The 12,917-nt window shown below is 44.0% G+C and overlaps 1 protein-coding gene across 1 annotated transcript in view; it reads right to left on the reverse strand.

The window, feature by feature from the left end:
* Positions 1-1,163: 1,163 nt before the first annotated feature.
* LOC115093352 (autophagy-related protein 9A-like) overlaps positions 1,164-12,917 on the reverse strand; it is a 77,058-nt gene continuing 65,304 nt past the window's right edge. The window contains 3 exon segments of the mRNA XM_029604983.1: positions 1,164-1,277; positions 2,306-2,553; positions 2,556-3,056. Of these exon segments, the coding sequence (XP_029460843.1) occupies positions 1,175-1,277; positions 2,306-2,553; positions 2,556-3,056 (852 nt within the window). The 3' untranslated portion in view covers positions 1,164-1,174.

Raw genomic sequence — 12,917 nt, forward strand, 5'->3', positions numbered from 1 at the left:
GAGAAAACTCGGCAGTAAGCTAGTGTGTATGTGTGTTGAAGAGCACGTGTATGTGAGTGTCAAGAAGTTATTGCGTCCCCTCCCCACCTCAACTATTAATCCATGACAATCTCAGGGTGACTAGAAATCAAACGTTCCCAGGTATGGAAAGAATACTGGCAGGTTGAGGTCAGCATGGGAGCCTATATGGGGTGATGTCAGCAAGCGTTTTAGTCTCTGTCACCATCTCCTGTTTGGCAGATATAATCCATGCATCTGAACTACTCTGGCTGGATAAAGAGGAAATCTATTTTGGGATATACTAGGTATTTGTTATCTGGACCGGCTACTGTCAGAGACAGGATGCTGGGCTCGATGGACCTTAGTCTAACCCATCATGGCATTTCATATGTTCTTATGTAGAAAACATTTCATGGAACTAGCAGGTTGCAAATTTAAAACAAACTGGAGAAACTATTTTTTCAGTCAACACACAATTAAGCTAATTATAGTATTTACAAACAGTCTTAGAAATGTTAAGTTAGTTTTATCATTTTTATGTTGTTTGTATTATTTTGAATTTTATGAATGTTTTATTCTGTGATGTTTTATTCTGTGAACAGTTTAGAACCATGGATAAGGAAGCATATAAATACAAAAATAAATAGGAAATTTGTTGCTGGACAGTGTAGTTATGGCTAGAAGTATAGCTGAGTTAAAAAAAAGGTTTGGATAAGTTTCTGGAGGACTAGTCCATTAATAATTGTTAGCCAAGTAGACTTTGGAGTCTCCATATCTTACTTCTGGGAACAACAGATCTACCTATAAAGATCTACCAAATACTTCCAGGCAACCCAGATAGGCCACTTTCACAAACAGAATGCTGAGCTCAATGGACTTTGGTCTGAAACAGCACAGCACTTCTTATGTTTTACATACAATTTGCTAATGATCATGTTTATTCCTATTTTCCTCATTAGTACTCGTTTCCAATTTTTAGAGGATACCTTTTTAGCTTTAATAGCATCTTTCACAGCAGCATTTAGCCATGCTGATAGTCATTTGGCCTTCTTTGGACTATTTTTTTTTGTTTTACTTGTGGAATACTTTTTCTCTGGGCTTCCAAAAATTTATTTTTAAACAGTTTCCTCACCTTACGCAGACTTTTAACCTTTATAACTGCTCCTTTCAGTGTCTAACTTCTTCCTCCAGTGATTATCTTGAATTTGATTGCATTCTGATTACTACTGCCAAGCGATTCCACCATCATTACCCTTTGTATCAGGTCTTGTGTTCTCCTGAGTACCAAAGTGGAGGAATAGTCTAATGGTTAGAGCAGTGGGCTATGAAGCAAGGAAACCACCGTTCAACTCCTGCTGCCACTCCTTGTGACCTTGGGCACATCACTTCACTCTCCATTGTCTCAGGTACAAACTTAAATTATGAACCCCCTGGGTACAGGGAAATATCTATAGTACCTGAATGTGATCCACTTTGAATTCCATGAAAAGCATAATTTAAATCAAATAATAACTAAATAAATATACCTAAAAGTAGCCTCCCCCTCTCTCTCGCTGATTCCAGGTCCAACTGCTCCAAGAAATGGTGATTTATGGCACCTAGAATGTCTTGATAAGACGTTCACTCATTCAATACTGGGATAACTGAAATCTTACATTATTGTGTTTTCAATTTGTCTATTTATTTATTTTGAAATTTTTATATTCTACAGCATCCCATCTCTATTAGTACTTCACAAGTTGTTTCCCCAATTCTGGTCAGGTGCATGATAGTATAACGCCCTTGCTAAACTCTTCCCCGTCACACACATAATTTCTATCTATAGAATTTCCAGAGTACACTTTGCTGCTTGCAGAAATGTTATCATACTTAACTCTATTCCATCCCAAGACCAGCATAGTCTATTCTGTTATATTGATAGATTTTGTATTCTGGTATCACAGTGTCCCCTTGGTTGTCCTCTTTACACCAGGTGTCCAAGATGCTTATCTGATCTATATTTTTGTTTAGTGCCATATGTTCTAACTCTCCAGTTTTATTTTTTTGTACCCCTGGCATTTTACACAGACAACTAAATGTATTCTTTTTATTCCTATTCACAGACTGCTTATTATTAGCAGTTGATTCAGGTAATTTGGAATCATTCATATTTGTTTGTTCTTCATGTAAATCCATCTGAGCTATCTTAAATAGGTGAGGAGAAAACAGGCAGAATACTCCCAAAATAATAAGTTTACAGTACTGTGACTAGCAAGACTATTTATTGAAAAGATACAGACTGCTTACTGAGCAGAGGACTCCTCACCTGCAGATGGTGATGCACACACCCAACAGAGTGACCATAGTTAGCACATGTTCTACAGCCAGTACATCCTCATCATAGACGGTGAGTGCAATCAGGACAGCTAAAATGGAGCCTGCAAAGAAAGCCACGTTCTTGGCCACAATGGTAAGAAGCGGTGACAGAAAGCAGTTCATGTACTTGAAGGCAGGCTTATAGCCTTTGCTGAGGCGGGAGTGCAGCTCATGATCTAGTTCATTGAAGTGGCCGCAGGGTAGCAACGTCCATAGAGTGACCAGCAGCGTGCCCCCAGGCTGCCAGGCTCCCGTTTCAGGATCTCTGTGTAGCTGAAAAAGGCATAAAGGATCTGCCAGATGAGGATGAGTGGGCACAACAGCAAATTGGCTATGCCTGTCCACAGAATGCGGGAGCCTAGCTTCTCAGCCAGTTCCAGTCGATTCCCCACACGCTTGTACTCACTCTTCAAGCTCCACTCATTCTCAAACAGAGAGCCTGGACCCCAGAAGAAGATAAGCTGGAAATTGTATTTGAGGCCACGAGTGTAGAAGACTGTGTCTCCCAGCAGTGGCAACTGGAAGCGGATTGGCAGCAGAGACTTGTTGACCATGGCCACCATGTAGTTCTTGAAACGCAAAATGCGGTGGTAGATGTCCAGCTCTGTCAGTTCTTTTTTGTGAATGCAGATTTGATGTTCCTTCTGGATCTGGACAATACGGGCTTGGACCTCTTGCCATGTGTAATAGGGGAGGTCAGACTGTGGAAGGAAGGAATAGAGAGAAAACATCAGAGATCAAAATGCACAGATATATCAATACTCATACAACATTCATTGAGAAAGAGCCGGAGACAGAATTCAAGAAAGCTCAGGAGAAGTATGGAAGATTTGTGAGCAAGAGGAACAGATTGTAAAGCTATGCAGATGTGTAGATGGGCAGACTGGATGGGCCATATGGTCTTTATGTGACATCATGTTCTATATTTCTAAGAGCGAGAAAGAGAGTGAAGGGCCACCGAACACTTAAAAAAAAAAAAAAAAAAAGCTGACAGGAAGGAGTGGGGACCGGGCCATAATTTAACATTTATTTATTTAACATTTTTCTATACCGACCTTCAAGGATGAATACCATATCAGGTCGGTTTACATCGAACAGGGGGTAGATAAATATAACATAAGGAACAACTTTTATAATCAGAAGAAGCAAAAAGTATAAAAGTAAAAAGTTACATAAAACAAGGACCATGAACTTGGAAGCTGATTCAGCTGGAAGAAGAAAGGCCTTAAGAAGGTATTAAATACAGTGATTCATGTCCGAGTCTGGTCTAGAGCCAGTTAACTTATTAGGGTAGGTAACTAGTAAAAGAGGTGAATATTGGAGGAGCGGAGTTCCATATTAATGAGCGGATTAGTTATCTAGTGAGAGTCTGATGGATCAGGGAAGGCTTATATGAACAGCCAAGTTTTGAGTTTTTTCTTAAATGTTAGCAGGCAAGGTTCCAGTCTGAGTTCTGCGGGGAGGTGGTTCCAGATGGCTGGTCCTGCTGTAGAAAAAGCTCGGTCCCTGGTCGAGATGAGTCGTGTGGCTTTAGTTGGCGGGGCTTGTAGTGCTCCTTTGTAGGTTTCTCTCATTGGTCTGTTAGAAGTATGGAGTTTGAATGGGAATTCGAGGTCGAGATGGAGGAGATTATGAATAGATTTGTGAATTAAAGTTAGAGATTTGTGTAGAACCCTGTGATTGACTGGTAACCAGTGTAGGTTTCGGAGGATGGGTGTAATATGGTCTCTCCGGTTGGTGCTTGTCAAAATTCTAGCTGCGGCGTTCTGTATCATCTGTAAGGGCTTGGTTGTTGAGCTGGGTAGGCCTGTGAAGAGAGCGCTGCAGTAGTCTATTTTGGCAAATATCAAGGATTGAAGGACCGTCCTAAAGTCATGGAAATATAGGAGAGGTTTGAGTCTTTTTAACACCTGTAGTCTGTAGAAGCAATCTTTGGTTGTGGTTTTGATCATATTCTTTAGGTTAAGGCGGTTGTCGATAATTACTCCAAGGGCTCTTACGTGAGTGTGGGTGAAAAGGTGGTTGTGATGGGTCTGAGACGGGAGGTTATCTTGGTTGGAGGAAATGAAGAGGAGTTCAGTCTTAGAAGCAAAGAGGACCAAATTTAGACTGTTGAGGAGATTAGTGATGGCTTGTAGGCTGTTGTTCCAGAGTGAAAGGGATTTGTTAATAGATTCTGTTATGGGAATCAGAATCTGAACATCGTCCGCATAGATGTAGTGAATGAGGTTAAGACTTGTTAACAGTTGGCAAAGGGGGAGGAGGTAAATATTGAAAAGAGTGGGTGATAGGGAAGAACCTTGTGGTACACCAAGAGAGGAATTTGGAGATGGTGATTCTTTATTGTTGATTTTGACTTTAAAACTTCTGTTACTGAGGAAAGACTTGAACCAATTGTGGATTGTTCCTGATATGCCTATGTCTGAAAGGCGATTAAGGAGGATGGAGTGGTTGACGGTGTCGAAGGCCGCCGAGATGTCTAAAAGGATTAAGAGAAAGGAGTGTCCTTTGTCTAGACCCATAATAATGTGGTCTGTTAGAGATATGAGTAGTGTTTCTGTGCTGCGAGATTTGCGGAACTCATATTGGGAAGGGAAAAGTAAATTGTGATCTTTTAAATAATCCGAAAGCTGGATGTTGACCAATTTCTCTGTGAGTTTGGCTAAAAATGGTAGATTCGAGATGGGGCGGAAATTAGCTAGTACACCAGGGTCTAAATTATGTTTCTTGAGGAGTGATCCCTGGTTCTGCTGATTTTTTTCTTACCATAAGAAAAAAATCAGCAGAACCAGGGGTCACGATTTGAAGCTCCAGGGAGGAAGATTCAGAACCAATGTTAGGAAGTATTTCTTCACGGAGAGGGTGGTGGATGCCTGGAATGCCCTTCCGGAGGAAGTGGTGAAGACCAGAACTGTGAAGGACTTCAAAGGGGCGTGGGATAAACACTGTGGATCCATAAAGTCAAGAGGCCGCCAATGAAGAGTGGGTGACTCGCCAGAATGATGGCTACTGCCTGGAGACAATACCCTTAGTCAATAAACAGACACATGGTTACTGTGACTCCAACATCATTCTAAGCTTCAACAGCAAGAGGAAATGTGGAAAAAAGGATTTGCACTCACAAAGACGGGAGTAGCTGGCTTGTTACAGCGGTTACTACCCCAAACCAAATATCCAAATTACTACCTCCACCTTCCTCTATTCCTGATGCCTTTCAACTAGCTTGATCACTCCATTCTTATACTTCACTTTCAATGCATATCCAGCATAGTTCTCTGCTTCAACAGCAGGGGAAAAGAAAAACTGTTACTTCACACATCCAGCAGAGCTCTCTGCTTAAATGGCAGGGGAGAAGAAAAAAGGGTTCGCACTCACAAAGCGGGGAGTAGCTGGCTTGTTACGGCGGTTACTACCCCAAACCAAATGTACCTGATACTTCACTCTCGACGCATATCCAGCATGGCTCTCTGCTTCAACGGCATGGGAGAAAGACTGATACATCACGAATTTCCAGCATAGCTCTCTGCTTCAACGGCAGGGGAAAAAAAAAACTGATACTTCACGCATATCCAGCATAACTTCAACGGCAGGGGAGAAGAAAAAAGGATTCACACTCACAAAGCGGGGAGTAGCTGGCTTGTTACGGTGGTTACTACCCCAAACCAAATGTGCCTGATACTTCACTTTCGATGCATATCCAGCATAGCTCTCTGCTTCAATGGCAGGGGAGAAGATAAACAACCAATAAGGGCTGTATAACATAATCTGGGTAAAAACAAATAAGCATGGGTGTAGCTTGCTTATTGCGGCGGTTACTACCCCTACTACCTCTAACTAATCAAGCTAGATATTTCACTTGGATGCAGCTCCATCACCGCTCTCTACATTAATGGCGGGGGTGGAAGGGAATTAGAACCAAGAGCTAAGAGAAACAGATAAGTATGGGAGAAGAAATGAGGGAAGCTTGCTGGGCAGACTGGATGGGCCATTTGGTCTTCTTCTGCCGTCATTTCTATGTTTCTATGTTTCTATGTTTAAGGGACGCGTTTTTTAGACTATCTGGGTAGAATCCTTGTGTTAAGCAGCAGTTTATGATGTTGGTTAAGGGTCCGGAGATTATGTTTGGGATAAGTAGCAGTAGCTTGGAGGGTATGTTGTCTGATGGGTGGCTGGAAGGTTTCTGCCTTTTAAGAATGGATTCGATCTCTTTGGTAGATGTTAATTCGAATTTGTCGAATTTGACTCCCTTAAGCATGTAGGGAGATTCAAATATGCAGGAAGGCTGTCCTCACACATGGTTGAATCCGTAGCTACAAGTTGTTCCCCCACATAAAAGGGGACCAACAAAACACCAAAAGGCACAACAAACAAGTTCCGAAGAACAGACTGGACAAACCTGCTGTTGCGTCAGCCATCCCTATCCAGACAGTAATGTGATGTGAATGTGTGGAGAGAACTTCCATGTTGCAGCTCTGCAGATCTCCTCCATAGGAACTGCTCACAAATGGGCCACCAATGTTGTCATGGCTCGTACAGAGTGAGCCTTAACATGCAATTCTGCATGGCCATAACAGAAGGAGATGCAGTCAGCTAGCCAAAAGGGATATGCATTCATGTGCATCCATTCATTTGATTAGTTTCAATGCTAAGCGCATATCTAACAAATGGACACACAAAACGAATGGTGTGCACTTATGTGCTTGCCCACAGACATAAGCAAACACACTTCATTTTGTGCGCCTAGCATCCATTCATTAGATACGCACTTAGTGGTGAAATCAAACGAATGGATGCACAAATGCACATCCCTAGAAGCCAACTGAAGAGTATCTGCTTGGCAATGGCAATACCCAGCCTGTTCTGGTCAAAAGAAACAAAAAGCTGGGAGGCCTGTATGAGCTTCTATCCACTCCAGATAGAAAGCTAAGGCTCTTTTGCAGTCCAAACTGTGCAGAGCTTGTTCGCCTTGGTGTGAATGGGGCCTGGGAAGGAATGTTGGCAAGACGATGAACTGGTGAAGATAGAAGTCCAACTCATAAAAAAGAGCTCGAAAAATCCATCAAAAATATACGCTAGTCATAGGAAAAGATGGAAATGTTATTTGAATTTTGAAAAAATGCTCCAATAAAACTAATTTTATAGCCTTTGTTGTCTATTTTTTATATTTCCAGTTTTTTTAATTTTTAATTTTTTAATTTTTTTAATTTTTGATTTTTAATTTATGTTACAAATTTTGTGAAGAACAGAAAAATGCTTAAATATTATTGTGAATGTGAACTGCATCAGCAAGCCAGTCGGCGGCAGACCAAGAATTTTTATGGTGAGCGCCCGGTCTTCTCAATCATTTGTAGTCACTTGTATAGCTTTGTTTCATCTTTGTATGTAAGTAACTAGAACTGATGCAATAGATAGAAGTCCAACACTATCTTAGACAGGAACTTAGTGAAGCTTCAAGAAAGTCTTCACTACCAGTGGAGACTGAGGATATGCGTACAGAAGACCCTCGTCTCAATATGATGTGCCTTACGAATGTTGGTAAAGAAAAAAGCTCATAAATAAATAAATATAGGGTGAAGGCATCTGAGGCTGGCCTACTGTGAGTTGGAAGATACAATTCACCACACCCTGATCCAGAGACCACTTGTAGGGCCTTAAGGCATGACTCAGCCTGTCTGCTAATATATTCTCCATGCCGGCCAGATACATGGCCCTGAGCATTATCCCGTGGGAATGAGCACCTGACCAGATCGGAACCGCTTCCTGACACAGGAGGTACGAATCCGTGCCTCCCTCTTTGCTGACATACCACAACATTGCAACTCGGTTGTTGGTCTATATCAGGACAATTTTGTTAGACAGACAATCTCTGAAAGCCCAAAGCGTGCACCTGATCACCCAGAAGTTCCAGGAAATTGATCTGATAACGCCTTTCCTGGGAGGAGCATAAACCTTGGGTACTGAGCCCATCTACATTATGGGCTCAGCACATGTCAACATAATTTGAACCTGGGGACTTTGGAAGGTAACAGAGAAGGGCAACTAAAATGATAAAGGGCATAGAACAGCTCCCCTTTGAGGAAAGGCTGAAGAGGTTAGGGCTGTTCAGCTTGGAGAAGAGACGGCTGAGGGAGGATATGATAGAGGTCTATAAATTCACAAAAGGACTTGAACAAGTAAATGTGAATCGGTTGTTTACTCTTTCAGATAATAGAAGGACTAGAGGGCACTCCATGAAGTTAGCAAGTAGCATATTTAAAACAAATTGGAGAAAATTCTTTTTCACTCAACACACAAGCTCTGGAGTTCATTGCCAGAGGATGTGGTTAGTGCAGTTAGTGTAGCTGGATTTAAAAAAAGGTTTGTGTAAGAACTGTAAACCTTGCTGCTGTTGTGAGATTGGCTCAGCCTATAGGGTAGGCCCAGGAGGCCCTAACCAACAGCTGGTGGAACTATGCTAGAGAGAGATGGAATAGGAACTTCTCCTATACCAACCTTGTTCCTCTTGGGTTGAGCCTTTGGGTTCCAGGGGCTGGCAGGTCTTAGGCAACAGTCTCTGTGGAAATGGCATAAGTGTGTATCCAGGGCCAGGCTAGGGTCTGGGCAGGTGGCAAAGAAGAATGGTCAATGTCCAGGCAGGGTCATATCCAGAAGTCAGTCCAAGGGAATACAAGTCAAGGCAAGGTGGAACTGGAAAGACAAGTCAAGACTTGGCTGGAGAGACTAGGCAGGAAGTAGGAGCACAGGAACACAGAACCCATGTAGGATACCCGTTGCTTAGGTGAAGAGGAGACATTCAGGGAACTCTTATATAGGGTAATCAACAGTGATGTCATCCAAGGGCGCTGTTGCCTTTTCCCACCGTGGGCCCTTTAAATGTTATAAGATTGGGCACATGTGTGCCTATGGAGCAGCGGCAGGGGTCTTCGCGGCTTCCCGCTGGGCATACAAACTCTGGCAGATCCCACCGGCAAGGAGAGGCCCAGCTGTGCATGGCGTTCGAAGGCGAGTGCAGCAACTTGCAGGGTCATCCTGCAAGCTGCCAAATGTAACAGTTTGGTTAAGCTCCTGAAGGAGAAGTCCATAAACTGCTATTAATCAAGCTGACTTAGGGAATAGCCACTGCAACAGGATGCTGGGCTTGATGGACCCTCTGTATGCCTCAGTATGACAACTTATGTTCTTAACCCCTCCCATTCCAGATTGGAAATGTCCCACCACCAGGACAGAGTCCCAGAGGGCCAGAGAGATTCGAATGTCTTCTCGGAGGTCCTGTGTGGCCTGATGCCACACGGGACCTCAGGGTCTCTCATGTGCAGCCGTGCTAGGGGAGTGGCATGCACTGTAGTGGCCATATGGCCCAGCAAAAATCAACATGTCCCGGGCTGATACCTGGCTCTTTTGCATCCCCGCCACAATGGTCATCAGTTTGATGACCCATTGCTGTGGTAGGAAGGCCTTGGCCTGAGCCATGTCTAGCAGGGCTCCGATAAAGTCTAGTTAAGGTGACTGGCTGAGATGGGACTTCAGATAGTTAATGACAAACCCTAGTGATTCCAGTACTTGAAAGGTCGAGCACATGGACGCTTTGGCTCCTGCCCGAGAGGCGCTCTTGACGAACCAATTGTCCAGATAGAGGAAAACATGGACTCTCAGCCTGTCCAACTGCACCGCCCCCACAGCTAGGCATTTTGCAAAGAAATGTGGGGCGGACACTAGCACAAATGGCAGTACATGGTACTGGAAGTGTTGAGTTCCCACCATAAACTGGAGATACTTCCGATGACTGTGGAAGATCTCAATATGGGTGTACGTATCTTTCAGATCAAGAGAGCATAACCAGTCTCCTTTTTGAAAGAAAGAGATTACAATGACCAGGGAAACCATCTTGAACTTGTGCTTATTCAGAAATGTGTTCAAGGCCCTTAGTTCTAGGATGGGACAGAGTCCCCCTGCTTTCTTTGATATCAGGAAATACCAAAAGTAAAATCCCCCACCCTCTTTCCCCTAGTGAAACAAGTTTGACCACTCTGGCTGTTAAGAGGGAGAAGAGTTCCTGGTCTTCAAAAAGGACTTGGGGGGAGGGGCAATTTGGTGGGGCACTCAAATTTAATTTGTACCTATTGCACACGATGGCAAGGACCCACTGGTCTAAAGTTACATTGGGCCACAGGTTCACATAGCATTGCAGCTTGCCCCAGGACTGGAAGATCCCTTGCCATGGGTACGGTGGACCTGGCTCTGCTCCTCCTAATCCAGAGATATCATAGAGGTCTATAAAATCATAAGTGGTATGGAATGGGTAAATAGGGAACACTTGTTTACCCTTTCCAATAGTGCTAAGACTAGGGGTCACTCCATGAAGATAATAGATAGCACATTTAAAACAAATCAGAAAGAGTATTTTCTCACTTAGCACACAAACTGTGGAATTTGTTGTAGGAGGATTTGGTGAAAGCATTTAGTGTAGTTGGGTTTAAAAAAAGGGTTAGACAATTTCCTGGAGGAAAAGTCCATAAACCATTACTAGCCATGTACACTTGAGAAAGTCACTACTTATCCCTGGCTGTAAGCAAGAAGGACTGGACCCATTCTTCGGAATCCTGCCAGGTACTTGTGACCTGGCCTGGCCACTGTTGGAGAAAGAATGATGGGCTTGATGGATCTTTGGTCTGTCCCAACATGGCATTTCTTATATTCTCACATAATACATTAACAAATAAACTGAGTATGCATGACCACTACTACTGGGTGGTACACAAATGATGGGAAAATGATTCCTAGATCAGTTATTAACGCTGTATCCGTATGTGAGGACACAGCAAGTGGGGTTCTAAAGGAATCAGTCTTGAGTCCAGTACTATTCAATAATTTTTATGATGGGCTAGAGAGCACTCTTATAAGATCTGCAGATGGTACTGAATTGAGAACAGGATTATAAGTCAAAATGATATGAACATAAGAACATAGAATATGTCAGCATATAAGGATGGTCTGACTCACAGTTGCCACCTCCCTCCCTTGTCCTCACCACTCTGTGCCTGTCCAGAGTTTACTTGAATTCTCTCTCAATACTTGTTTCCACCATCTTTGCTAGTGGCTCTTTCAGGCATTCACTTCCCTCTCAGTAAAGAAATAGTTTCTTCTGAGCCTCTTTCCCTCCAAATTCAGATTATGACTCCTTGTCCTTGAATTTTTTTTCTACAGAAAATGCCTCCATTGTTATTGATGTGGACCCTTGTCTCGAGGTAGGCAGCTACCGTCGATGGGCGAGGCCTCTGGACAGGAAGAAGTTGATTGAAGACTTCACCCTGGAAGCACGTAATCCCCCCGGAAGGAGCCTGTAGGGATCCGGCCGCTGGGACTTAGGAAACTCCTCTGAAAACTGAAGAAAGGTCTGGATGCAGGCGCCTCCTGAAGGTCGTGGGTTCCAGACGGCTGGCGCCTCCAGCAGGTTGTAGCAGTCTGAGGACGGAGTCATAGAAGAGTCAAAAAGCCGGTCCAGGGGTTCGGTACACAGACGAGGTCGAAATCCAGTCCAGGGTTTAAGCAGGAGAATGGTCCAGAGCCATACCAGGGTCAAGTCAGGAGAAGGGTCCAAAGCCATACCAGGATCACGCCAGGAGAAGACACGTCCACCAGTCCAGAAGTCAAATAGCCAAGAATCAATCCACGGAACAGGCAGCAGAGAAGGACGAAGAACCACGAACAGAGATCGCTGGAGCAGCTCAAGGCAGGAACCTCAATACCAAGGCAAGGTCTGAGACCCAGACCTTGCCTTAAATACAGGATGTTGGGGGCGGAGTCTCAGGGGGAGCCATGACAGTTTCCTGTCATGGCTCCTTTAAGAATCGTCTTCAGCCACGCGCGCGGCCCTAGAGGAAGAGAGGGGTGGAGTCGAATCCGCGGAGCCAGCCAGCCGGACCCGAAGCAGTCGCGAACGGAGCAGAAGGGCAGCCTGCCCCGCCGGAGCCCCGGATGACACCCGAAGTCATTTTTTATTTATTTATTTATTTCGGATTTTTATATACCGGCATTCGAGATAGCAATCACATCATGCTGGTTCACATAGAACAGGGGTGCAAAGTAAAACATTAACTATAACAATGGTGCGGAAAAATGCAGTTACATTTAACAGGGATGTTATGGGTAATTACCGTATTTTTCGCTCCATAAGACGCACCTGACCATAAGACGCACCTAGGATTCAGAGGGGGAAAATTTAAAAAAAAAAAAATTGTGCTAAACCGGCTCTGCGTCTGGGCGTCTTATGGAGCAAATTAGGGGAGTGCATAGGTTTTTTTTTTCTCCCCATTTTGTTTTCGGGTCTGGGGAGGGCCATTTCGGTCCACTCCCCAGATCAGAAAATTTTTCTTTCTGTGGGAACCCCCAAACCCCCCCCCCTATCCCAACCCTTTAAATTAACAACCTCCACCCCCCTGACCCCCCCAAGACCTGCCGAATTAATTTCCTGCAACCCCCCACCCTCCTGACCCCCCCCAAGACCTGCCGAATTAATTTCCTGCAACCCCCCACCCTCCTGACCCCCCCAAGACCTGCCAAAC

The sequence above is a fragment of the Rhinatrema bivittatum genome, chromosome 6 (genome assembly GCF_901001135.1).
Source record: "Rhinatrema bivittatum chromosome 6, aRhiBiv1.1, whole genome shotgun sequence".
Taxonomy (NCBI): Eukaryota; Metazoa; Chordata; class Amphibia; order Gymnophiona; family Rhinatrematidae; genus Rhinatrema; species Rhinatrema bivittatum.